Source organism: Tachysurus fulvidraco, chromosome 9, assembly GCF_022655615.1.
Source record: "Tachysurus fulvidraco isolate hzauxx_2018 chromosome 9, HZAU_PFXX_2.0, whole genome shotgun sequence".
Taxonomy (NCBI): Eukaryota; Metazoa; Chordata; class Actinopteri; order Siluriformes; family Bagridae; genus Tachysurus; species Tachysurus fulvidraco.
This window is the reverse complement of record NC_062526.1, coordinates 25,325,850-25,352,754: the sequence shown is the minus strand read 5'-3', so window position 1 is coordinate 25,352,754 and position 26,905 is coordinate 25,325,850. Positions and strand designations below refer to the sequence as shown.

Below are 26,905 nucleotides of genomic sequence, written 5' to 3'. Positions count from 1 at the left end.
TTTGTTCATCAGAAGATGTTTGTGTTGATTTGAATGTAATAGTCATCTGCAACAGATACAGCGTAACAGAAAGCTTCCAGCACTTCTGCAGCTCATACAGCTTTTAGCTTTTCTATCTATCTATCTATCTATCTATCTATCTATCTATCTATCTATCTATCTATCTATCTATCTATCTATCTATCTATCTATCTATCTATCTATCTATCTATCTATCTGTCTGTCTGTCTGTCTGTCTGTCTGTCTGACTTTCTCTCTCTCTCTCTCTCTCTCACTCTATGGGTGTGTCTGTCTGTTATGATCTATCTATCTATCTATCTATCTATCTATCTATCTATCTATCTATCTATCTATCTATCTATCTATCTATCTGTATTTCTGTCTGTTTGTCTATCTGTCTCTGTCTTACTCTCTATCTATGCATCTCTCTCTCTCTCTCTCTCTCTCTCTCTCTCTCTCTCTCTCTCAATGTCACTTTCTCTGCCAGTCTGTCTCTGTTTATCCATCAATCTTCACACCAAGCTGCTAGTCCCAGATAATCCAGATGTGTAGAGTGTGAGGAGACAATCTGTGGCATACAGTATGATGTCCATGGAGTTCTCAGTTGCTTTAAGGTGCCTGTATCTGTGCATATGCAGAAGGGAAGGGATGAGGCAACAACAACAAGAACAACAACAACAATCCCATGTGATGTGACAACAAACCACAACCTGCTCTTTTATAGAAACGATGTTAATTACAGGTCGATTAAAAATAAAAACGCGCAGAAATAATGACACATTGTACATTTTACTCTGGTGAAACGGAAATAATCCGGATGGTGTGTGTGTCTTGGTGGGCGGACCATGGACTTGTCCGCTGAGACAGGTTTCTTCCTGTGATGTAGTGTGTGTGTGTGTGTGTGTGTGTGTGTGTGTGTGTGTGTGTGTGTGTGTGTGTGTGTGTGTGTGTGAGAGAGAGAGAGAGAGAGAGAGAGAGAGAGAGAGAGAGAGAGAGAGAGACGCGCGCGTTTCCATAGAAGAGAAACAGAGGATTAAAAATCCGTTGCGTATTTCCATCCAGGGTCAGCAGAGACATGACGGCAGACGGTATTGACGGCCTGGGGCGCTTTGAGAGCCCCGGTAAAGGCAGAGGACTGCGCGTGAACAGAGCGTACCGGGTGGGCGAGCTGCTCTTCGTCTGCCCCGCTTTCTCACACGTGCTATCGGTGAGCGAGCGCGGATACACGTGCGAGCAATGCTTCACGAGGTGAGTCTCATCTCTGTTTGTATCAACACGCGTTAAATGAGAAAACGTTAAAGATTTCGATTAATGTGGATTAAAGTTAGTGATGCCTTCGTGCGCACTGGGGCTTGAACGCGTTGCTGCGCTTTTTTCACGCGTCTTTGCGCACGTCTTTGCGCCGTCTGCGCGCGTGCATCCTCACACCTAGTGTTTAAGATGATCATTGTTATTACTTCGATTTAAAGAGTGCAGATCGGATCTTTTTTTTTTTTGCAGATCATTTGACATTGACAATTATATCTGACTCATAGAGTTCAATGCATTTTTACTGCACACTGTAACAGTACCCACAGAACCCAATGTACTCCAGAGACAAAAAATACACCTAACAAACCTACATGCACCAAATTATTCCCAGGTTCTGCTGCTGCTCGTGACTATAAACGGAGTTTACACCATGTAGAGTTTATTTAATGACTTTTGCACTGTTTGTCAGCATATAACATACATTAAGACTATACTTTGCAGAGATCTGGTTACACATGACCACACTTGGCCATGGCTTAAGCTGTATAAAGATATTTCTGGCTTGTGTTTCTGTGGCTCCTCCTTTACTGAAGTGGCAGACATTTGGATATATTACATATGGTGAGGCGATATGTGGTTATGTCATGTCACACAGTTTGCTCTTGGGAAATATGCTCCAGAGAAATCCTCAAACTGTGCTGATCTTACAGTATTATTCAGTTCACTATATACAAGCAGCCCTAATTGGGCACGATGGGAGTCTTCATTCTGATTGGCCAGAAGGCAGGACAGATGAGTTTATGCTTTCTTGAAGCTTCATTTATCTGCTGAAGAAAACGTTTTCATTTTCATTTTTTATCGCCATGTCATTTTGTGGGGGGTAAGGATGTTAAAGCCTGATATTTTTGCTGAAGGTTTTTTAAGATAGAGTCAGATATGGAGTCAGTGCAAGGGCATGTGAGTGAAGAATTAGGACAAGGCCTTTCAGGGATGCTCACCTTCACAAGGGGAGAGGAGAAGAAAGTGTCATGCATCCTGATTACTGCATTGCAGAGGCAGCCTAATTTCTCCTCCGTCTGCTCCTGAATGCACTGGAGCAGAATAATAACAATACTGTAACGCTTTATACTTCAACCTGAAGGGTCCTGACGTGTGTAGGAAGGAAGGAGACTGCTCATGTTAACTAGTAGCAGCTTTAATGACTTCCTTTTCACCATAACAAATGGGGAGGGCACGGTGGCTTAATGGTTAGCGCATTCGCCTCACACCTCCAGGGTTGGGGTTCGATTCCCGCCTCCGCCTTGTGTGTGTGGAGTTTGCATGTTCTCCCCGTGCCTCGGGGGTTTCCTCCGGGTACTCCGGTTTCCTTCCCGGTCCAAAGACATGCATGGTAGGTTGATTGACATCTCTGGAAAATTGCCCGTAGTGTGTGAGTGTGTGAGTGAATGAGTGTGTGTGTGTGCCCTGTGATGGGTTGGCACTCCGTCCAGGGTGTATCCTGCCTCGATGCCCGATGACGCCTGAGATAGGCACAGGCTCCCCGTGACCCGAGAAGTTTGGATAAGCGGTAGAAAATTAATGAATGAATGTTCCCACACCAGATCATGTCTTTTCTGTCTCTTTAAGTTAACCAAAAAAATGCAGCTGGTCACATTACCAAAAAGCCTGTAGACTTTCACATGGTGAAAAAAAACAGCTTTAACTCAGGCCGCTACAAAACACAGACGAAGAATAAACATCGCCTCAATGAAAACCGTAGTCAGTCAAAACAAATGGAAACCTCAGAGTGTCCCACGTACAAGCATGGTACAGTATAGAAAGCGCTAAGGTTTCCTTACGAATGCATTAATACAAGAATGTTAATAGAAAACTAATCAACACCTTCTGAGCGTCCGTAATCGGCTGGTGTGCAGCCAAGTGCAAACGAATCTGGGACATTTTCAGTCTCTTTGACTTCAAAGGCGCAGCGTCACAAAAAGGTCAAGTCTAAAAAAAGTCCCGGTTTTGCTGCGTGGTAATTAATACTAGAAAATCAAAACCACACACACACACACACACACACACACACACACACACACACACACACACACACACACAGAGTGACAAATCTCTTTAACAGATGGAAAAAGTGAAAGTTAGCACTAAGGTTACACAACGTTTGAACAGAACGATATCTAATTCTATATAAAGTCGATGTTGTAACGATCAGCTTTTATAAATCCTAATGGACATCAAGTTACTGAGGAGAGGAAACGAGCTGCACGGAAAGGAAAGATATCCACTGTAGTCAGTATGGCGGAGAAAATATGGAATAAAAACACTGTCAATAATAATCGTACGTAATTCAAAGCATTTGTGTGTAAATCTTAATTTTGCGGAGTCGGATCCCAAAACCTACGGCCATGACAGTTTACAGATACGAGATTTTGTGTGTTTGTTCAAATACAACTCCAAAATGTACGACTATGACAGTTTACACACACGACGCTTGTTTTCACAACACCTCTTTTTCACACACGAAAACGGTCTGCGGAACAACTGTCAAAAATACGTCATCACGTTCACAGGCATTACTATCCGAGGGAAGATGAATCGATTCCACGTAGTGCGCATGCGCCCCGCCCTCTTTTAAACCACTGGCGCCGAAATGGCGGATCAGCAGCCAAGCGCTCACTCATCGTCTCAGGTAAGTTGTTTTTTCCTTCCAAATTCGGACATGTTTAAGGGTTAGTTATCACTAATAACAGAGAGGAGTAATATTACAGAGATAGGTTAACTATAGTAAGTAAGATTAGCTCTCAGAGTAAGGTTACATTAGGTGCTTAAAGAATACAGCTGTTTAGGAGGTCATCACTGCAGTCTGTAGCGTGATGAGATAGGCCTACATAAAAGACACACACACACACACACACACACACACACACACACACACACACACACACACACACACACACACACACACACACACACCTCACACCTAGCCATTTCCTGCTGCACTGACTGCCCATTTGACTTGGACCTTCTTACTTGTGCTGACTGTCCACTGATATTGGACTGGTTCGCCATTTTCTGTTGACCAACACCTTAAGATTCTGGGCTGAGTGCAAGATGTCACCTAATGGAACCTGATAAACAATAAAATATGACTTTAACACTTAAGCAGTGAACACTTATATAGCATGACCTGTGTATTCCAGTACATGTACACAGCTGTTAGTAAGTTAACACTTAAAATTGCTAATTCTTTTATGTAGGCCTATCTCATCACGCTACAGACTGCAGTGATGACCTCCTAAACAGCTGTATTCTTTAAGCACCTAATGTAACCTTTCTCTGAGAGCTAATCTTACTTACTATAGTTAACCTATCTCTGTAATATTACTCCTCTCTGTTATTAGTGATAACTAACCCTTAAACATGTCCGAATTTGGAAGGAAAAACAACTTACCTGAGACGATGAGCAGTGTTGTAATGTAACGGAGTAAAAACACTTCGTTACCGTACTTAAGTAGAAATGTCACGTATCTGTACTTTACTTCGCTATTTAAATTTATGTCAACTTTCACTTTTACTCCACTACATTTCCTAGATAAAATGTATACTTTTACTCTGTTATATTTCCACTAAGCATCTTCGTTACTACAAAATAAAATCAGAAGAAATGTGTGTGACTGCAATAAGGGAGGTTTGGTGAATCACTGCTCCTAGATTGCATTGCACGCTGTATGGAGAAGCACAGGTACGCGCAGCGTGCATACGCAGTCAGAGCTGGAGGCGTTAATGTATAACGTTAATCGGAAAGCTGCAAATACAGCAACCAAAAGCAGTGAAATGTCACTATTCTTATTACCAGAGTTGTAGCACAAACAAAATATTAATGCAAACAATCCATACAATACTAAATAAAAATAACATTTATTGATTTGGTCTTTGTCTTGTGAATATTTGTTTATTAATGACTGCATTCATTGGACACACTGTTTGTAGAGAATGCACACATACATGAACTGATTTAATTCATGACATCATTACATCATGCATAAAATTTTGGTGCCCACTTTTGCCATTTTAAATAATACCATAACTTTTGGCTTACTATTTAGTCATATAATATATAATATAAAACTCTTCTTGTTTTAAATTCTCACTGAGGGCTAAAACCCCTAAAGATGAAACCCTAGAACCGCCCCTGCTCTTATGCCGACCGAAAATCACTGAAATTTTACTTTTACTTCAAATACTTAAGTACATTGAATATCAGAAAATGACTTTTGATACTTAAGTACAGTAAATATCAGATACTTTAAGACTTTTACTTGAGTAATATTCTAAAAGGTGACTTTCACTTCTACCAAAGTCTTTTTCTAGTATGATACTTGTACTTTTACTCAAGTATTGCTTTCTAATACTTTATACAACACTGACGATGAGTGAGCGCTTGGCTCGCATGCGCACTACGTGGAATCGATTCATCTTCCCTCGGATAGTAATGCCTGTGAACGTGATGACGTATTTTTGACAGTTGTTCCGCAGACCGTTTTCGTGTGTGAAAAAGAGGTGTTGTGAAAACAAGAGTCGTGTGTGTAAACTGTCATAGTCGTACATTTTGGAGTTGTATTTGAACAAACACACAAAATCTCGTATCTGTAAACTGTCATGGCCGTAGGTTTTGGGATCCGACTCCGCAAAATTAAAATTTACACACAAATGCTTTGAATTACGTACGATTATTATTGACAGTGTTTTTATTCCATAGAAAACAGAGTTTGCTCTGTGTGTGTGTGTGTGTGTGTGTGTGTGTGTGTGTGTGTGTGTGTGTGTGTTACACTATAGAACATGTCGTACTTTTATCTGCCGGTATGGTGTCAGCTCTTTCTAAATATGCCACTGGGTATTTTCATCCTGCAGTGCAATAAAGTGTGTTATTCTGCCCTTGTGCAGACACACAGTACCATGTGGTGTAATACTGCACCAGTGTGTGTGTGTGTGTGTGTGTGTGTGTGTGTGTGTGTGTGTGTGTGTGTGTGTGTGTGTGTGTGTGTGTGTGTGTGTTTTGGCAGCTGCCTCATGGCTGAATTTTGTGTGTGTACACCATATGCTCTTGGCCGAATGACCATTGAAGTTTTCTCAGTTGGTGTGTGTGTGTGTGTGTGTGTGTGTGTGTGTGTGTGTGTGTGTGTGTGTGTGTGTGTGTGTGCGCGACTCATCCAATAAAAAAATACATCTTTTTTTCTTTTAAAGGAAAGAGGGTCTTTCAAAATGTGGAAAGTGCAAGAAAGCTTTTTACTGCAACGTGGAATGTCAGGTAAGTATCGGTTAGAAGTAAACAGTTATTCTGAAGTAAACAAAACGAAAAGAAAATCAAATATCGTCTCGTGTGTTACTAAGCACCCGTTCGATTTTGCAAACATGGAAGTGTGTGTTCATTTAAGACTAATAAAGTGATGGTTCTAACTAACGATTTCTGGACATTTTTAGAGAGCCGACTGGGCGATGCACAAGCTGGAATGCTCTGCGATGTGTTCGTTCGGGGAAAGCTGGTGTCCGTCAGAAACCGTCCGTCTGGTGGCTCGGGTTATCAACCGCATGGTAAGTGATCGGAGCTTCACGTAGGACTGCATACGCCTGAGAAATGTTGAACAGCCCGATGGCTGGAAGCCTCACATACGAAGCAGGAATTATTCCAGGCTGGACGTGTCCACTAGGCTGTGAGCCAAAGCTAACGTTAACTGGCACTGAGCAACTTAAGGGTTATGGGATATAGCAGAACGGAATTAATAGCAAGTGATACAGTGAGAGAGGTGAGAGAGAGAGAGAGAGAGAGTGTGTGTGTGTGTGTGTGTGTGTGTGTGTGTGTGTGTGTGTGAGATAGAGAGAGAGAGATTATCCTTGTTGTCAACAAGATAGCAGGCACATCATTAGTAGTTATAAATGTTTAGGTAACACTTTGCGTTTAGCGATTTCAGGAATGATGATGATGATGATGATGATGATGATTGGAATTTTGTCTGATAGTAGACTGAGTTCACTTTATGAGTTCACTTTATGTTTCAGTGTTTCAAGGAGACAAAACGATCCCAACTGTCTGTGCTAATCATACAGACATGTTACAGATATGATAATTATGCTTTGGAAAGTTTGGGGATTTTTATATGGATTATGATGTAATGTATCCCGAATACTCCTTTGATCCTGATGTCAAAAACAAATGTCTTATAAACTTTTTACTGTTATTGAAGGTTGTGATTTGTTTAACATTTACGGAAGGAGTCTCCGGTGTCAGTGATCTGCAGCAGCTCTTTTTTTCTTCCTCTCTCTTTACGCAGAAGGTCCAGAAAGAGCCGAGCGCCTCAGAGAAACTGCTCCTGTTAACGGATCTGGAGGCCAGTAAGTATCATTCAGTATTTAATTCAGGATTCCATTCAGTATTTAATTCAGGATTCCATTCAGTATTTAATTCTGTTCAACAATTCATTCCATTAACATTCTATTAACTATTAACATTTGATTCAGTATTCAGATTAACATTCGATTCAGTATTCAGTTTAACATTCGATTCAGTATTCAGTTTAACATTCGATTCAGTATTCAGTTTAACATTTGATTCAGTATTCAGTTTAACATTTGATTCAGTATTCAGTTTAACAATCGATTCAGTATTCAGTTTAACATTTGATTCAGTATTCAGTTTAACATTCGATTCAGTATTCAGTTTAACATTCGATTCAGTATTCAGTTTAACATTCGATTCAGTATTCAGTTTAACATTCGATTCAGTATTCAGTTTAACATTTGATTCAGTATTCAGTTTAACATTTGATTCAGTATTCAGTTTAACAATCGATTCAGTATTCAGTTTAACATTTGATTCAGTATTCAGTTTAACATTCGATTCAGTATTCAGTTTAACATTCGATTCAGTATTCAGTTTAACATTCGATTCAGTATTCAGTTTAACATTCGATTCAGTATTCAGTTTAACATTTGATTCAGTATTCAGTTTAACATTCGATTCAGTATTCAGTTTAACAATCGATTCAGTATTCAGTTTAACATTCGATTCAGTATTCAGTTTAACATTTGATTCAGTATTCAGTTTAACATTTGATTCAGTATTCAGTTTAACATTCGATTCAGTATTCAGTTTAACATTTGATTCAGTATTCAGTTTAACAATCGATTCAGTATTCAGTTTAACATTTGATTCAGTATTCAGTTTAACATTCGATTCAGTATTCAGTTTAACATTCGATTCAGTATTCAGTTTAACATTCGATTCAGTATTCAGTTTAACATTCGATTCAGTATTCAGTTTAACATTCGATTCAGTATTCAGTTTAACATTTGATTCAGTATTCAGTTTAACATTCGATTCAGTATTCAGTTTAACATTTGATTCAGTATTCAGTTTAACATTTGATTCAGTATTCAGTTTAACATTCGATTCAGTATTCAGTTTAACATTTGATTCAGTATGTCATTCAACATTCAGTTCAGTAATTCATTCAGTACTCATTTACACAAACTGTTTTATTTCATTTTATTTCCAAATCACCGTTTTCTCCTCCCCAGATGTTGCTGCCTACACCGAGAGAACACAGAGTGCTCCTTGTTTATTATTGTTTATTCACACTACATGAAAATATATGAATCAGAATGAATGTAGACATCAGCAGCACTGTAACTGTGGTACAGTAGGAGTGGAAGCTGGAGCTGCTACTTACTGCTGCGTCTCAACATTTCTGCAACGTCTGTAGTTTCGGCATACAGTAATCATAAGCACAATCTCATCCCCCATTCTCTCTCTCTCTCTCTCTCTCTCTCTCTCTCTCTCTCTCTCTCTCTCTCTCTATCAGACCTGGATAAGTTTGATAATGAGAAAAGGGAGATGAATGAGGCAGACATCGCCGAACTGCATCACTTCTACTCCAAACATCTGGACTTCCCTGATCACCATTCTCTGCTTACTCTGTTTGCTCAGGTACACATCTGTCTGATTTCACCCACTGAACAGTGCTTTCTCTTTTTTTTTCTCCTTCTCCATCTAAAGCTCTTGCCATCACATCACGCTGTAGCCTCAGAACTACAGCTGGAGGTTTTGAATGTTCAGAATCGCAGGAAAGGTGGAGATTTTAAACCTAAAGCACAAAATGTTCTCATGGCTGTCTCCTGTTTTTCTTTCTCTCTCTCTCTCTCTCTCTCTCTCTCTCTCTCTCTCTCTCTCTCTCTCTCTCTCTCTCTCTCTCACACACACACACACACACACACACACACACACACACACACACACACACACACACACACACACAATGTAACTGTAGGTGCACTGTAACGGTTTCACAGTGGAAGACGAGGAGCTCTCTCACGTTGGGTCAGCTTTGTTTCCAGAGTAAGTAGATTAACCTTTTTATCCCTATGAACTCACTATTACACGCAATGAACACATCATTTCATCTTCTTTCATCATTCCGTTCTTTCATCACTCGCTCTGTTTCTCTTCATTAGCGTTGCGCTGATGAATCACAGCTGCTGCCCCAACGTCATCGTTACCTACAGAGGAACCCTGGCAGAGGTGCGAGCTGTGAAGGATATCAGCCCTAAGGAGGAGGTGAGACTGCAGAGTGGAGGGTTCTTTGCCTCTGACTTACTCATTAGGAATAAATAGAAATTTAAATTAGAATTTTTTCATATTCTTTCAAAGCTGCTTCGCAACTATGTCCCTTGTTAAAAAGCACTATACAAATAAAATTAAGTTTAATTCAATTCCTAAAGTGGCAGAATGATGCTCTTCTTAAAAGGACTTGAGAAACATTGTGTGTGTGTGTGTGTGTGTGTGTGTGTGTGTGTGTGTGTGTGTGTGTGTGTGTGTGTGTGTGTGTGTGCAGATATTCACCAGCTACATCGACTTGCTTTACCCAACAGAAGACAGAATGGAGAGACTCAGGGACTCGTACTACTTCACCTGCGATTGCAAAGAATGCAGAACCAAATCCAAGGTGTGTGTTTTTGTTCATATGTTTGTTTTTATAACATTATGGGGACCTGGACACATAAGTACACTGACCCTGTGGGAACCAAAGCCTTAAAAAATTTGCCATAATAAGAATGCCATAATTAGCATCATCCAGCAGAGCATAACTGTAATTTTAACATCACAAGTTAGACGCTGCTAGACACACACACACACACACACACACACACACACACACACATGCGCATGCACACACACGCACACACACGCACACACACACAGAAATAAAGCTTCTAACCAGATGAATCAGTTTTCTGAATTAAAGTGGCAATGGAATAAAATTTTATTTGAAAAAAGCGCAAGTCTCTGTTTGTCCACAAGGAGGCATCATAGAGCAATAAACTCCATAACCTGATTTACAATGATGTAACTCTTTATTAGCAAGATAAACATATGATGCTGTAATACAAACATCTAATTTAGGGGTTTCACCGGGAAAGGGGGTAAATCCTTATACAAGCTTTTATTTAAAAAAATTGTTTTGTTTCGTGGGAGTCATTTAAAAAGATAAAAATGCTATAAATCTGACTCTGGTTGGAGTGGTGAAATTCTGCTGGCAAGAAATATCAGGTTGTAGTCTAGAGAATCCTGTAAAAACCTCTCACCTTTGCTTCTTTTATGCCATCCAAGATCATTTTACACACCTCTCTTCTCACCACTCCTTTGCCCTGTCCACTCTCCTGTTACTCAGAGAATCTACATGGAGTTGAAAACCACTGAAGCTCAAGCAGATCATATTCCCGTAAACAGTTCATTGGTGAGCTTTGAGCTGTTTATTAAGACAAAAGACTGCTAAGCAGCGGCACCTCACAGTCCCTAGTGGTGACGGGGTTTGTGTCCTTGCCGCTGGTGTGTGAGGTCCTTGGTACAAAGCCGTGTGGGGGAAGCTCTGAGTTGAGCCTTTTATTAAAAGGAAAAAATAAGGAAAAGGAAGCAACATTATCTGTGCTATGGTGGGTCTCATGTGTTTGTGCTCAGCTTCAATTCTGAATGTCTTTCTTTGTTTATACTTAAAAACCTCTCTGGCCCAATTTGAGCTGTTTACAGTGATCCCTCGTTTATCGCGGTTAATGGGGACCGGAACCCCTCGCGATAGGTGAAAATTCGCGAAGTAGGATTAACCCTAAGTTTGACCTTTTCACTGATGGTCATCATCTTCCTCTTCCTCTTGGGCTCACTAGAGGAATCTTTCGCAGGGGCACGGCGCTTAGGAGGCATCGAAAGGGCTTAACGAAAAGTTAATTTCGAACACAATACGCGAGACACGGTTGACAGCGTGAACGAGAGTGGCGAGATACGACAAGGGAAGAAGCTGGGAGAGGATGCGATGATGCGCAACCAATCAGCTCAGATCTCGCGCCGGGAACCGATCATGTGCCTTGTCTGAGTGAGCATGGGTATGTACAAAGCCTCTGAGAGAGTTTCTCTCTTTGTCTGGCATCCTGGGAAACCATATTTATTTTTAGTTTTCGATGAATATTTTTGAAAAATCACGAAACTTGAACCGCTAGGTGATGAGGGTTTACTGTATTAAGGTAATAATCCAATGGGATGGAAGGTGTCTGGTTTATACCCCAGTCAGGTGTCCATAGAGTGAATGTAGGGCAATTTTGGGCCATTACTGCAGGGGCTATACATTATAATTAATAATCTTGTGACTTTGGTACCTTTAACCCTACCTTTTTGGGTCCTCCAGGACCAGTTTCCACATCCACCTTCTCAACACTCTCCTGCTCTTTCCCCTTCTGTTTAAATAATCTTCATGGAACTAATGAGTGTCGAACCTCAACCAGCTCCTCTTCCTCTTAAATGCTAAAAAGCATTCAGCTGTTTATTAAGACCAAAGCACAAAAAACCAACCACGCTTCATGCCATTTTGTGGTTTAGTGGTTATTGTTATGGACCCTGATGTGCGAGGTCCCTAGTTTAAATCTCTGTCCTTTTAGCTTCAGATTAAAATGCTTGAGCTCATTGTTAAGACAAAAAATGTTTACCAAAAAGGTCAATGTCTTTATCTGTGCTGTAGTGGTCACTGTCATGGCCCCTGATGTGGGAGGTTTCAGGCTCAAATCTCGTTGTTGTTCTTGTTTTATGTCAATGATTATTAGATGAAGTTGAAAGGGTCTCAGTGTATTTGCATTGGGTATTATAGCTCACATGGACGAGCATTGCTTCTGGCTTGAGTGGTTGTAGGTTCAAACATCTCTTAGAGCTTCAGATTGTGTGGCCCAATCTCAGAGTGACATCTCTAAACATGTGATACAGAACCTTCTGAAGGTCAAGATGGTTTGGAAAGAGAAACATAGTAGAAGTGATGGTTCAGAATTAATGAAATGGAAGGATTCTGTGGTTACGTCAGCTCTGGAGGAGCTTTGTGGAAGGTGATGGTTGCTCAGGAGGAGCAGTGTGGAAGTGATCTAAATGGTCCAAGTTGTGTGATGTGAAAGGTCCAGTCTGATGGAGTGGAACAGGAGTGGTCGGGGAGAGTCGCCATAAAGGGGGAAGTGCACAGAGAAGCAAAAAAATGTGACTAATTTTTGAAATCCTTCAATAACATCATATTTTCTGCCCTCAACTTCCTAAACCTTACTCCTGCCTGTCTAGCCCTCAGGATGAGGTCTCACATATGCGTCAATTAACCAGAACCATCACACCCTCTATCACCCACCTTCATCCATCTAGCCTCTCTAGTAATTGAACTTGAACCAACAACCTATCAATCCAGAGGCAGTGCTCAATCATGTAAGCTGCACCATCTCATTTTATCATGCTCTTTTTCGGACCAGTGGTTGTGACGTTTAAAAAAGGAAAGCTCAGAGATTCAAATCAGGGACCACACATACAAAAAGTCATGAAACAAACCACTAGACTATCACAGGACAGGTACTATGACAGCTTTCCGGACTATCGTCTAAATAATCAGCTCAATACACGTCTAAATCTCAACTGAAGCCTTGAACCAGGGACCACAGCATAAAGCACATCAAGTCAAGTCAAGTGAAGAAGCTTTTATTGTCATTACAACCATATATAGCTGTTCAGTACACAGTGAAATGAGACGACGATTCTCCAGGATCATCGTGCTACATATAACAAAGACAGGGCTTTGTAAGTAGGACATGTAAGTAGTCTTAGCCACATAAAGTGCAACTGTGCAACCTGGTGCAAACAGTGCAGGACAAGATAGACAAGACAGTGCAGGACAAAAGACAGTGCAGACATAAAGTTACAAGACAATACAAAAAGTACAAAAAAATGCAATACACAAAAGACAATAAACAGTAACAGAAACATACCTCTCTGGTCATTCCCAAATACAATTATGAGAAGTTTGGAGGCCGGTCATTTGCCATCAAGGGACCAAAGCTGTGGAACGCACTTCCAGCACATTTACGATCCATCACTGTGCTGAGTGTTTTTAAATCGCAGTTGAAGACATATTTATTCATACAAGCTTTTAACGCATAGACCCGGTTTCAACTGCTATTTTATGGTTCATTGTGTTCTTATTGATTCTATTTATTTTGTTTTTTTATTGTTGTTTTACTGGAAAGCACCTTGTGCTCCTTTTGGCAGTTGTAAGGTGCTCTATAAATAAAATTTGATTGATTGATTGATTGAGAAACAGCGCCGACCGACCGGTGTATATACTGTATGCGAATACTGAATGTTCAAACAATATTTCGTGCAGTAACATTAGAATGAACACAGTTTCGTAGCAGCAGGTCCTTTGGATAATATATAGAGTTGTGCAGAAAACAGCAAATGACTGAAATATTGTATAGTAATGGCTGAGACCTGGTACTGACCATTAGGATACAGAAGGATACAAATGAGCTGTTGCTTATTGGAGTGGTATTGGAGCCAGTGGAGTGGTAAGTATTTACAGGAAGGAAATTATCACTCATTCTCTGAATAACAGGAAGCCTTTAAACAACGACTGACTGTATGTCTCTATTTGTGTGTGTGTGTGTGTGTGTGTGTGTGTGTGTGTGTGTGTGTTATAGGACAGTGTAAAACTAAAGCTGAGAAAGGTAAATGGTGAAGAACCTCGCTCAGAGGAGGTGAGGGAAATGCTTCGTTACGCAAGAAATTCCATTGAAGACTTCAGACGGGCCAAACAGGATAAAAATATCCTTTTTCCTGTCCTCAAATTACATCTCTGCAGTTTCTAAATACCAACCGATCTTTATCATATAATTATATCTTAATCATTAAGAGGGCACTTGGACAGACGGACATTAGGTACTGTTATAGATGCTGTTTAGAGCTTTTGAGGCAACTAGTTTGTGTGTGGTATCTTCTTGACTCCTGAGCACCCCCTGCAGAGCTACTGGAGATGTGTGAGCTCAGCATTGACAAAATGAGTTCCACGTTCGAGGAATCTAACGTCTACATGTTGCACATGATGTATCAGGCCATGGGAGTGTGTATGTACATGGAGGATTATGATGGCGCCGTGAACTACGGAGAGAAAGTCATAAAGCCGTTCAGGTTGGTGCTCCGGTGTGAAGCATGATGGTGGTAGCATTGAGTCCAACTTTCCCGAGGTCTCTTGTGCCTCTTTTCCACCGGAAAGTACCGGGTGCTGGTTCAGAGATAGCGCTGGTGCTGGTTCAAAGTTGGTTCCACTGGCGAACCTTCTAAGAACCGGTTTGCCTTTCCACCGGCTAGAGAGCATCACAGCGCCGAGTGTGACGTCACTGTATACGTGTCACTTGTCCCAGCAACGTTAGCGCAGCAGCGGCAAACACAAACACAACAACAATGGCGGATGTTGCTTTACTGTTAATGTTCATGGCTTTGTGAACCTACATTGGCATCCAAACGCGGCAAATAAAACGTGTACGTGCGGCTCCGTGTAATCTGTATAAACGGAGGTTGTAATCGATAAAGTACATAACATTATTTTATCGTTAACACAGAAAAAAATTTAGCCTTAGCATGTAGCTACCTACTATCATGTGTGCTGATAATATATCATATCGCGGTAAAGTAAAAGTGTATTAAACATTAGTATACTTAAGGTACATTATCAAATGCGCTAACAGTAGCCCCACCCACAGTCCCGCCCCCAGCTCCTGACGCAAGCGGTTCTTAAGTCTAGACCAGCAACGTTTTGGTGCTACTTAAGAACCACTTTTCCTGGTGCTTTGGTGGTCGAAACAGAAAGAACTGGTTCTAAATTAGGCTCCGAACCAGCACTCGAACGGTGCCTCGGTGGAAAAGGGGCATTGGTGTCTATAATTGTCTATGTTTTTATTTTACCTATAATAAAAACTGCTTCAAAGGACTTCAATAATATGACAGTATGTTCTGTGCAGGCAGTTATATCCAGCCTACTCCTTGAACATTGCCTCAATGTATCTGAAGCTGGGGAGACTCTACATGGTTCTGGACCGAATCTCTGCAGGATCCGCTGCCCTCAAAAAGGTAGTGTACTCCTTTAGTGTAATTCAATTTATATGATTTTTCTTGATTGCTTCTTTAATTGTATCTTTAAAAAAAGTTACATACTGCAGCTTTAATATTTGTTTTTTTTTGGGTTTTTTTGCCTTTTGTGTTTTTGTGTTTTGTGTGTGTGTGTGTGTGTGTGTGTGTGTGTGTGTGTGTGTGTGTGTGTGTGTGTGTGTGTTTAGGCTTTATCCATTATGGAGGTTGTTCATGGAAAGGACCATGTTTATGTAAAGGAACTGCAGAAAGAGATCAACACACACCAAAAATAAACACACCCACTAAAACATTCAAGTGTGAAATTTTTTTTTGTAATTTTCAGTACATATTCTTAAGAGCAAGGAATTTCATCTCTAGACCTGGAGACAGTCTTAAAACTCCTAGACTGGGGTAGAAAGAGTACTGAAAATCATACTCGATTAAAGGGGTAGCTTAGTGTTACTCAGAGTTACTTAATACTTAGGGTTGTGAGTGTTTTTTTTTTTTTTTTCGATCATGATCACAGTTCTCCCTTATAACAGTAGCTAACCTCGTTAGCATTTAGCATAAATTCAAAATGTAGCTCTTTATGTTTCTTCTAATTAGAGGCGGATTCCTGATTCTTAAACAGACACTGAAAATAAACATTGAAGGCATGATACAAGACCGCTATGGCCCTTTTTTTGGTTTGGAATTTGAAAAGTTCTTACCAGTGAGACCAAGGATATTCTCTTGACAAGGCTACTTGCCATGTCCATCATCAGGATGACCTCGATGATTATTAGCAGTTTGCACCAGTTCTAAACACGTTTTCTATGCAACTTGATGAGCCAGGACAAGTGTCCTTGATGAGCCAGGACAAGTGTCCTTGATGAGCCAGGACAAGTGTCCTTGATGAGCCAGGACAAGTGTCCTTGATGAGCCAGGACAAGTGTCCTTGATAAGCCAGGACAAGTGTCCTTTATGAGCCAGGACAAGTGGAAAAAAAAAAAAAACAAGGAGAAGGAGAAGGACGTAGCAAGCACACGAGTTATTTTACAGCATATAATCAATACATAAAATCCATACAAATACATTGGCGTCTCTGGTGTGTGTACTTAGCTAGCTACAGCTTTGCTAGGACAAATTCTAGCACATAACATGGAAAACAGACAAACAATTTTTATTTTATTGATTGACGGATATGTTCTTAAATTTGTCTTTAACTTGGAAGATTTAGAAGCGGTTTATAGCAACTTGTATTCTTATCGAAAAGTGAAAAAACAAAACAAAACAAAGCTAGACAGATGACGAGACTAGCAGTCGCTACTTACCCACACGAGACAAACTACAAACTACAAGCGATGTGAGCTACTCGTTGCTTGCTAGTGTGAACGCAGGTTTGTTATCGAGCAGTGTATGTATACATTTTAATAAATCCTCCAGTGGGAAAAAAACTATTTACATTACACATAAAACACCTTATATACACGATCGTTTCCACATACTTCCTGTTTTAAAAACTCTTAACTTTCCCGTCATCTTACTTTTACTTTCTGACTTCTGATTATTTCATTTATTCACTTCATAACAATGGGTGAACAATTTATTTATTTATTTTTTTCTTTCTACGATTTAAGAATTAGGTTTCTGTTATACATTGGGACTTAAATTCTTTCAGAAAATAAAAGCAACAATAATAATTAAGATTTTAATTAATTGCAATATAATAAACAAACAAATAAAAATAAACAAACAAATATGAGTTACGTAACTACAGACATGTTTTCCAGAAAGATTAAAACTGAAATTAATATTTTTATTTGTGTATTTTTTTTTTTTCTATATGTAAGCCAAGAAATTTTTTTCAAAGCTATTCTTATATCTGGGCTCTTGTTTTTTCTCTTTATTTGTTTTAAAAAACCGCTATGAAACCATGAAATGCAAATAAATGTGACTAGAGTAAATATCTTGCTGTTATCATGATTAATTTCATCTCATTTTATCTGAAATATCTCATGGATTTCCACTATACAATTCATCACGTATATAACCTTCTAATTTGGGTGGAAATGTTGGTGTAATTTTTTTTTATTCACATACAACTATAAACTATTGTAACGGTTGTAAATATATTATTTAATGCTGAGTGCAAAAGTTTGTAGATTTATGTTTATTTAGGGCGGCACGGTGGCTTAGTGGTTAGCGCGTTCGCCTCACACGTCCAGGGTTGGGGGTTCGATTCCCGCCTCCGCCTTGTGTGTGTGGAGTTTGCATGTTCTCCCCGTGCCTCGGGGGTTTCCTCCGGGTACTCCGGTTTCCTCCCCTGGTCCAAAGACATGCATGGTAGGTTGATTGGCATCTCTGGAAAATTGTCCGTAGTGTGTGAGTGAATGAGAGTGTGTGTGTGCCCTGCGATGGGTTGGCACTCCGTCCAGGGTGTATCCTGCCTCAATGCCCGATGACGCCTGAGATAAGCGGTTCGGATAAGCGGTAGAAAATGAATGAATGAATGTTTATATATATTCAGACTTTTGGACAAGACTGAGAAAATAATGATTTATTGTATAATAAGGCAAGTATAACAGTTCTGAAAAAAAGTTATCATTTTAGAAAAACGGAGCATAAACAAAATATATGTACATAATTAAGTAGAAATTTGGAAATATTGTAATTTTGGTAATTAATAACAAGTGGAATGAGTAATAAAAAAAAATAAAAAAAAAAGAATACCTGCAGAGACAGACTGGAATGCATCGTAGAAAAAATACTGTCATTGTGTTTAAAAAAACAAACAAACACGGATTACGAATACAACAGCTAACTGAAGCTTATACTTTCCACGTGTATAATTATATACAAGTAAAATATATGTCTAAAAAAAACATGCATAGTTTTCTGGTTTACGGTATTTAATAGTACCAAGTCGTATAGAAATGTAAAACTTTCATAATGATGTAAGCTAACAGAGATTTACAGATTAGTTGCATCATTTTCTTTTAGCATCTTCAAAAATTTGTACTCAAAATATATATCTGATATACAGTGACAACCAAGCAAGGAGTGAACCAATAAATGGCCCTCAAACATGTAGAGTTGCAGTTTGGAGCTGAAATGTGGAGAGGAGAGGAGAGGAGAGGAGAGGAGAGGAGGGGAGAGGAGAGGAGAGGAGAGGAGAGGAGAGGAGGGGAGAGAAGAGAGGAGAAGAGGAGAGGAGAGACAAGGAGAGGAGAGAGGAGGAGAGGAAAGGAGAGACAAGGAGAGGAGGAGAGGAGGAGAGAAGAGAAGATAAGAGGAGAGGAGATGAGAGAAGAGGAGAGACAAGGAGAGGAGAGAGAGGAGGAGAGAAGAGAGGAGAAGAGGAGAGGAGAGACAAGGAGAGGAGAGAGGAGGAGAGAGGAGGAGAGGAGAGAAGTGGAGAAACAAGGAGAGGAGAGAAGAGAAGATAAGAGGAGAGGAGATGAGAGATGAGGAGAGACAAGGAGAGGAGAGGAGAGGGAGGAGGAGAGAAGAGGAGAGGAGAAAAGAGAGGAGGACAGAAGAGGAAAGAAGAGGAGAGGAGAGACAAGTAGAGGAGATGAGAGAAGAGGAGAGACAAGGAGAGGAGAGGAGAGAAGAGAAGAAAAGAAAAGAGAGGAGGAGAGAAGAGGAGAGAAGGGGAGAGAAGAGGAGAATAAAATAGAGAAGAATAGAGTAGAATAGAACAGTAAGGCACTAATATACTGGCCTAGGGCACTTCAACTAGTGCACTGCAAAGGGAAGATATTAGAAATGTGGCTCAATTTCTCTACACAGGATATTTACAGCAACGAAAAGAAAGAAATGTGACAAAAAGAAAAGAACGTTAAACAACAACAATGTGATGAACCTCCTTAGTGCCAGATGAATTAATGGCTGCAGAAATCCAGCACAGAGAGAAGCTCAAACACGTGCTGTATATACATACGGTCGAGTTGTACATTAATGCAGCCTCCAATATCATATGTACATTACTAATGACTTACTGTATGACACTGTAGTGTGTGTTAGGTGTGTGGAGTCGAACCAAAAGAATACAACAACAAAAAAAAAACCAAAGCCTGTGGCGTTATGCAATGTGGGGGTGGGGGTGGGGGATCTATTTGTTTATTTGTTTGTTTGTTTGTTTGTTTGTTTGTGCTAAAATAGTTTGTTTTGGGTTTGGTGGATTCCAGGAAGTGGTGTTTGGTGTCTGGTGTTGATTTTTTTGTCCACAATCAACGTCGACAATGAAAACACGCCGCTTTTAAAGACAAAAATCTGTAAAATAAACGACACGAACATAATAAAATTAACTAGAATTAAGCTCATGTCCACCTGCACACCGGGTTAACAAGAACGACAGGGTGACAAGAAGAACAATAAATAAAAAATTAAATATCAAAACGTGAATCTCGTGAATCTTGATCTGTACAAAATATACCGTATTCTCCGGACTATAGGTTGCCGTGAACAGACGACAGCTACGGTGTCAGTTTATAACAGAAGCCTCAATTCTTCTTGTTAGTTAAATGACATTATGAAGCAGCTGTGACTCTTAAACCATTAGACTATTCTATGCAAAAGTTTGTGCACCCATCTCGACATGACATATTGGAGTGAAATGAACATCTGCAACAAAGTATTGCGGTAGCCTAGCGGTTAAGGTGTTGGGCTGCCGTTTAGAAGGTTGTGAGTTCGATCCCAGGTCCACCAAGCTGCCGCTGTTGGGCCCCTGAGCAAGGCCCTTAACCCTCAATTGTTCAGTTGTACAAAAATGAGATAATGTAAGTTGCTCTGGATAAGGGCGTCTGCTAAATGCCGTAAACGTTAATGTATGTTAAATGAGAAGGGTGTCTAAACTTTCGCGTGGCACATTTTTATCCACTTATTTATTTTTAACAACATAGAGAAGTTGACCAAGGGTGCACAAACTTTTGTTTCATATCTGTATATATGTGAAAGTACAAGTTGTTGGCCTTTAATAAATAAAATAATCGTAAGCATGCGGTATAAGAGGAATAAAACGTCTCATCAGGATGTGCTGTAAGTGAACAGGTGTCAGTAGCATCGTGTCGTTGATTATTTTCCTGTAAGCTCACAGCCTCCTGTGTTTTGTGCCTTACTTCATATATAAATGCAGTCTAAGAAGATGGACATTCTGTGTGTTCTGTAGGAAAGTGTAACTTATAGTCTGGAAAATACAGTATGGAATTCAAATATATATATATTTCCTTTACATATTTAACGTAGTCATGACGTCATTTAGAGAAATTCACCTCAGTCAACCAAATCCCAAAATCATTCGAGCAGGACTTCCATCATGCTAAGAGCAGGTGTAGCTACAAGATAATATAAGACAAGGAACCCTAACGGAGAGGTGCCATGAACAAAAAAGTCTATAATAATAATAATAATAATAATAATAATAATAATAATAATAATAATAATAATAATAATAATAAAGAATCATAATACAGGTGTTTCTCCACTCGTTTACCGAAGACAGAATGTTCTGTTAGGAATAATGTTGGTCCTTTTTCTCCAATGACGTGTAGAGATGCTTCAGCCTGAGTGTCATGCACTTTAAGCTGAAGGTGGCGATTTAGGACACGCACATACTGTACATACACACACATTTATCTATATACACACACACACACACACACACACACACACACACACACAGTCTGACTCAGATGAGTCTGGTGTTCTTCAAAAACTGGATCAAAACCTGATACACAAACTTGTACTGAGCGACGGTTTGAACCATCATCATCCTCTGCTGTCTCAAGTGATTTAGCATCACCGGGACCTCCACCCTCTGAGAGAGAGAGAGAGAGAGAGAGAGAGAGAGAGAGAGAGAGAGAGAGTGAGTCCTCATTTTGCTCTAATTTTTTTGTTTACACCTTTGCCCCGATTTTATACATGTAAGGAGTCTCCAGTGTCAGGACTCCTTACCACAGAAGATAGAAGATAGACTTCATGATGTAGGAGTTTCCACTTTGTGACATAAAAGGCTTTTGCTTTATTTTGTTTGTTTGTTTGATTAAATCCCATCGAGATAAAGGGAATGAATGTTAATAGCTGCTATAACGTAAGTGATACGGTGAACTACATGTTCCATGACATTACATGTAACAATAAAAGAATAAAAGAATGTATTAGAAAGTCATCAACAGTGAGGTGATTATTGATTATTTTCCTCTAACAGCATGTTACCTCGTTGTGCTCCAGGCAGCTGATCATGAGCTCGGTAAGAATAACGACTCCGGTGCGTCCGACTCCGGCACTGCAGTGAATCACCACCGGCGGCTTCGGGTTCTTTGAGGCGTCCAGCATGCTGTTAGTGTGACGCCGCACGGACTGGATCTCTTCCAGGTATGCTGAAGCGGGGAAAGTGTGAAAACTGGTCAGAAGAGGGAGCTGGGAAACAACATAAAGGACAAAATGTGCATTATGGGAAATTAAAAGGACGTCCATGAAGGTTTTGCTCACCCAGGAAGCCTTGTACGTATTCGGGGCAGCCGTGCTCGGGCCAGTCGGTGTACTGTAGGTGCCACACAGTCCGCTCCTGACCAGAGAGAAGGTGCTTGACCTTTAACCCTGTCGTCGCGTAGCAACCCGAGTCTGTACGGAATTTGGTGGTGACCTTAAACTTGCCGTGGGTGGCCGAGTTGTGCTTGGAGCCGAGTTTGGGCCAGTATCTGTGACTCTTAGACCGACCTCCCTCCTGTGAAGGCGTGAAAAGCTCTAGGTTTAAACTATACACAATATTTATTAAGAATACATGTTTATAGCGTATTTACTAAGAAAAGACATGGTGTGGAAATCTGTAAATGCAAGTTTATGCTCCACTCCTGTAAATGCGTGTACCTCCTCTGCCGTAACCATGGCAATCACGTTGACTCCTTGCTCCCAGACCATCTGCCAGAAATCGTGGCAGGTGTTGGGAAGAGGTCCCTGTGTGGCGATGTAATGCCACTCCTCCCCTCTGATCAGCATCTACAGGTGCACAAGAGAAACACAGACAGGATAAGGAGAAGGATGTGTTTATTATTATCCGTCACTAGGGGGCAGCAGAATCGACAATTGACATAAATTTTCAAACTCACAAAATACTACATCATACACGAGCCGGAAGTAATTATTACACGTTTAGTCCTTTTTCCTGAACGCAAAATAAACAATCCTCCCCCTAAAACTATCAAATACAACAATAATCGAACAAATATATTCAAAAAGTAGCTAAATAAATCTTTTAAAACTAACAAATAAATAAGTCATTTTAAAAAGCACATGAATAAACAGCAAATGAAAAAAAAATAAGACAACAATAACTGACAAAATAAATAATTGATAAAAAATGAAATAAATCTACTAATTAAAAAAAAAAAAAGAAGAAGAAATAAATAAAAAATGTATATACAGTAGCAGGCAAGAATGTCCTCTTGAATAAATATATAAATATAAATAAAATAATTAATAAAAAAATACAACAAATAAATATAATAAGAAAACAATAATTGCCTTAATGCCTATATGTATAAAAATCTATATATTAATAATTTATTTAATACATTTTTATTTCACATTTAGTAAGAAAAATATAATAAATATTTTGAATAAATACTGAATAATAAATAATGTAGAAATTTAAATGAATAAATAACAACAAATATATTAAGAAATTTCTATAAAAAAAAAAAAAAGGGGATGGCTTTTGCACCTTTGAGTGCAAATCAGATGCTTAAGTTCTCCACTTCTAAATAATTCGTTCTAGAAATTCATTCATTTCATTTAAGTTTACTTGTGGAGAATCTCTTAACGTTATAACGTCTGGATACACGACTAACTTTTACTCTACTATGTCTATACTCAAGAAGATTTCAAAAGAAAATGCAAATGTTCTGAATATTCTGTCTGGAAAAATAAAGCTCAGAGTAAGAGCAAAGCTCGGAACAGAAAGTTCAGAGTGATGTTTGGCTCGCAGCAGCAGATCTAAAGTTAAAGAGGGAACAGGGCTCCCAGGGGACATTTGGAACGGCAGCGTGTAATTCCAGCGGTTTGCGAGGCTTTAAACATTCCATGGAGATTTGCCCGTTTTTATTTTTAAAACTCCGCGAGTTTGTTTATTTGTATTTCCCGATCCTGTTTCTCAGCTTTGAGAAGCGGTCGGTCTGCGACGGCTACAACAGCACGGTGACGTGGAACTTACCTTGATGTGGGAGGCGTTAATGTAACCCGTGTTGTTCTCTTTGTTTGGGACCAGCTCTACACGGTTGTTCTCGTAAGGAACGACGTCACGGAACCGGTTCCTCTCTGCGTTATCGGGGAGCGTGGCCGTGGCCAGGTTACACTCGGGTCTTTTTTTAGCCATCTGCTCGTATTCGGAGAAGAGCCGCTCCTCCTCCAACCTCAGCTCCAGATGTTTACACTGACACACACACACACAAAATGTATGAAATGTTACAAAGTGCTGACATTGGAGACTTTTTGTAAAAAAATAATAAGTAACTAAAAACCATTCATTCATTCATTCATTCATTTTCTACCACTTATCCGAACTACCTCGGGTCACGGGGAGCCTGTGCCTATCAAGGCAGGATACACCCTGGACGGAGTGCCAACCCATCACAGGGCACACACACACTCTCATTCACTCACACACTACGGACAATTTTCCAGAGATGTCAATCAACCTACCATGCATGTCTTTGGAACGGGGGAGGAAACCGGAGTACCCGGAGGAAACCCCCGAGGCACGGGGAGAACATGCAAACTCCACACACAAAAGGCGGAGGCGGGAATCGAACCTCAAACCCTGGAGGTGTGAGGCGAACGTGCTAACCACTAAGCCACCGTGCCGCCCTAACTAAAAACTTATTTACTCCGTAATTCTGACTTACTTACTTACTTACTTACTTACTTACATTCACATGCAGTGACTCGCAGAGAAAAAGTGACTACAGATGAACATTTTCAGCAAGAGCTGGAGACAGGAGTGACAGTAACCTTTGGTGGCTAAATGTGAGCATGTCCAGAGTCATGACAACGTTTCATTTCATACAAATATAGAGCAAGTTGGTAAAGCGACTTCCACCTGTCCACGTTACTATGGCAACATGCATCAGGAACCCGGTTAATGCTCTGGAAGCTACTAAAGGTTTTAACTTTGACTTAAATAAAGTTTGGTATAAACTTAAATCCTACACAGATGTTATACGTTTCATTCCATAGTGGTTTCTTTCATCTCAAAAAACTTCAGGACCATTTTGTAATAAATAATCTAAAACAATAAATCTCTCTCTCACTCTCTCTCTCTCTCTCTCTCTCTCTCTCTCTCTCTCTCTCACCATCTCATCCGTGTTGGCTTTGGTAGAGACGTCCTCACGTGGGCTTTCTGGCACAGGCATGCGGCTCACGTAGAGTCCGTTCAGGGTGGCCATCATCAGAGGCCTCTTCACCGAGTCCACAGACATCTTCTGCCTCTCCAGAGTCTTTGTGAAAGAGAAGAAACCAGCTGTCATTTCTCACATAACCACAAAAAAACAAGCTGGGCATGGATAATAATAATGTGAGCTACAATATATACATATACAGTAAAAGAGGGATGACGTGGTTAAATATGTCATTTCTGTCCTTCTACATGACCTTAACGTATGGTCACAGCTACAGACATACAGGCATACAGACATACAGACATACAGGCATACAGACATACAGGCATACAGACATACAGGCATACAGACATATAGACATACAGACATACAGGCATACAGACATAACAGACATACAGGCATACAGACATACAGACATACAGGCATACAGACATACAGACATACAGACATATAGACATACAGGCATACAGACATATAGACATACAGACATACTGACATACAGACATACAGACATAGAGGCATACAGACATACAGACATACAGACATACAGACATACAGACATAGAGGCATACAGACATACAGACATACAGACATACAGGCATACAGACATACAGACATACAGGCATACAGACATACAGACATACAGACATACAGACATACAGACATACAGACATACAGACATACAGGCATACAGACATACAGGCATACAGACATAACAGACATACAGGCATACAGACATACAGACATACAGGCATACAGACATACAGACATACAGACATATAGACATACAGGCATACAGACATATAGACATACAGACATACTGACATACAGACATACAGACATAGAGGCATACAGACATACAGACATACAGACATACAGACATACAGACATAGAGGCATACAGACATACAGACATACAGACATACAGGCATACAGACATACAGGCATACAGACATACAGACATACAGGCATACAGGCATACAGACATACAGACATACAGGCATACAGACATACAGACATACAGACATACAGACATACAGGCATACAGACATACAGACATACAGGCATACAGACATACAGACATACAGACATACAGACATACAGACATACAGACATACAGACATACAGACATACAGACATACAGACATACAGGCATACAGACATACAGACATACAGGCATACAGGCATACAGACATACAGACATACAGACATACAGGCATACAGACATACAGACATACAGGCATACAGACATACAGACATACAGGCATACAGACATACAGACATACAGACATACAGACATACAGGCATACAGACATACAGACATACAGACATACAGACATACAGACATACAGGCATACAGACATACAGACATACAGACATACAGACATGGCCACCAGTCACCAAACAGTAATTTTAGTCTTCTGTTGCCTCTGAATTGCACCATGCAGTAATGATGAATTAAATCCTGCATTGTTATAATATTAATGATGACAGGAAGTGACACAATTATCCCAGGATCGAATTGTTAGAGAGTTTTATTACAGTAGTTATGTAATATACATTTTAGATTCTTTTTTTAAACCATGTGATCCAGCAGGTTCACAAGAACACGAAACTATGTGAGACGATGGCTCAGGCTCCAGCAGCACTTAGGTGCCATGTGGTAGGGAAAAGTCCAATGATGATGGAATATTTACAGGTGTGAGAAAAACAAACAAACAAACAAACAAACAAACAAACAAACAAACAAACAAATAAATAAATAATACAAAAGATGCCCTTTTAAACACCTTTGTGCCATTTCAATATGAATG

At 40.0% G+C, this 26,905-nt stretch overlaps 2 protein-coding genes across 4 annotated transcripts in view; one reads left to right on the top strand and one right to left on the bottom strand.

Moving 5' to 3' along the window:
• Positions 1-928: 928 nt before the first annotated feature.
• Positions 929-16,626, top strand: smyd2b (SET and MYND domain containing 2b). Its single transcript, XM_047818311.1, has 12 exons — positions 929-1,248; positions 6,493-6,556; positions 6,730-6,840; positions 7,578-7,638; positions 9,108-9,232; positions 9,573-9,640; positions 9,757-9,859; positions 10,137-10,247; positions 14,290-14,413; positions 14,602-14,776; positions 15,607-15,715; positions 15,922-16,626. Exons 1-12 carry the CDS (start codon positions 1,076-1,078, stop codon positions 16,006-16,008), a joined length of 1,311 nt encoding a protein of 436 aa, XP_047674267.1. The 5' UTR covers positions 929-1,075; the 3' UTR covers positions 16,009-16,626.
• LOC113654797 (tyrosine-protein phosphatase non-receptor type 14-like) overlaps positions 4,175-26,905 on the bottom strand; it is a 60,435-nt gene continuing 37,704 nt past the window's right edge. For 2 of the 3 annotated variants that reach the window (XM_047818309.1, XM_027165062.2), the window contains exons 15-20: positions 25,048-25,191; positions 23,910-24,128; positions 22,568-22,696; positions 22,190-22,424; positions 21,914-22,077; positions 19,813-21,515 (exon numbers count right to left, since the gene is read on the bottom strand). In XM_047818309.1, coding sequence (XP_047674265.1) covers positions 21,387-21,515; positions 21,914-22,077; positions 22,190-22,424; positions 22,568-22,696; positions 23,910-24,128; positions 25,048-25,191 — 1,020 coding nt within the window. In that variant the 3' untranslated portion in view covers positions 19,813-21,386. Of the gene's footprint in view, positions 4,222-19,812; positions 21,516-21,913; positions 22,078-22,189; positions 22,425-22,567; positions 22,697-23,909; positions 24,129-25,047; positions 25,192-26,905 lie in introns of those variants that run through there. The other variant, XM_047818310.1, reaches the window with a different exon arrangement.

What these genes read in the sequence shown, in the direction of transcription:
- smyd2b (XM_047818311.1), top strand. Translation starts at nt 1,076, where the DNA reads ATGACGGCAGACGGTATTGACGGCCTGGGGCGCTTTGAGAGCCCCGGT. An exon ending in TGCGAGCAATGCTTCACGAG is followed by an intron (nt 1,249 to 6,492) that starts GTGAGTCTCATC and finishes TTTCTTTTAAAG; the next exon opens with GAAAGAGGGTCTTTCAAAAT. An exon ending in AATGCAGAACCAAATCCAAG is followed by an intron (nt 10,248 to 14,289) that starts GTGTGTGTTTTT and finishes TGTGTGTTATAG; the next exon opens with GACAGTGTAAAACTAAAGCT.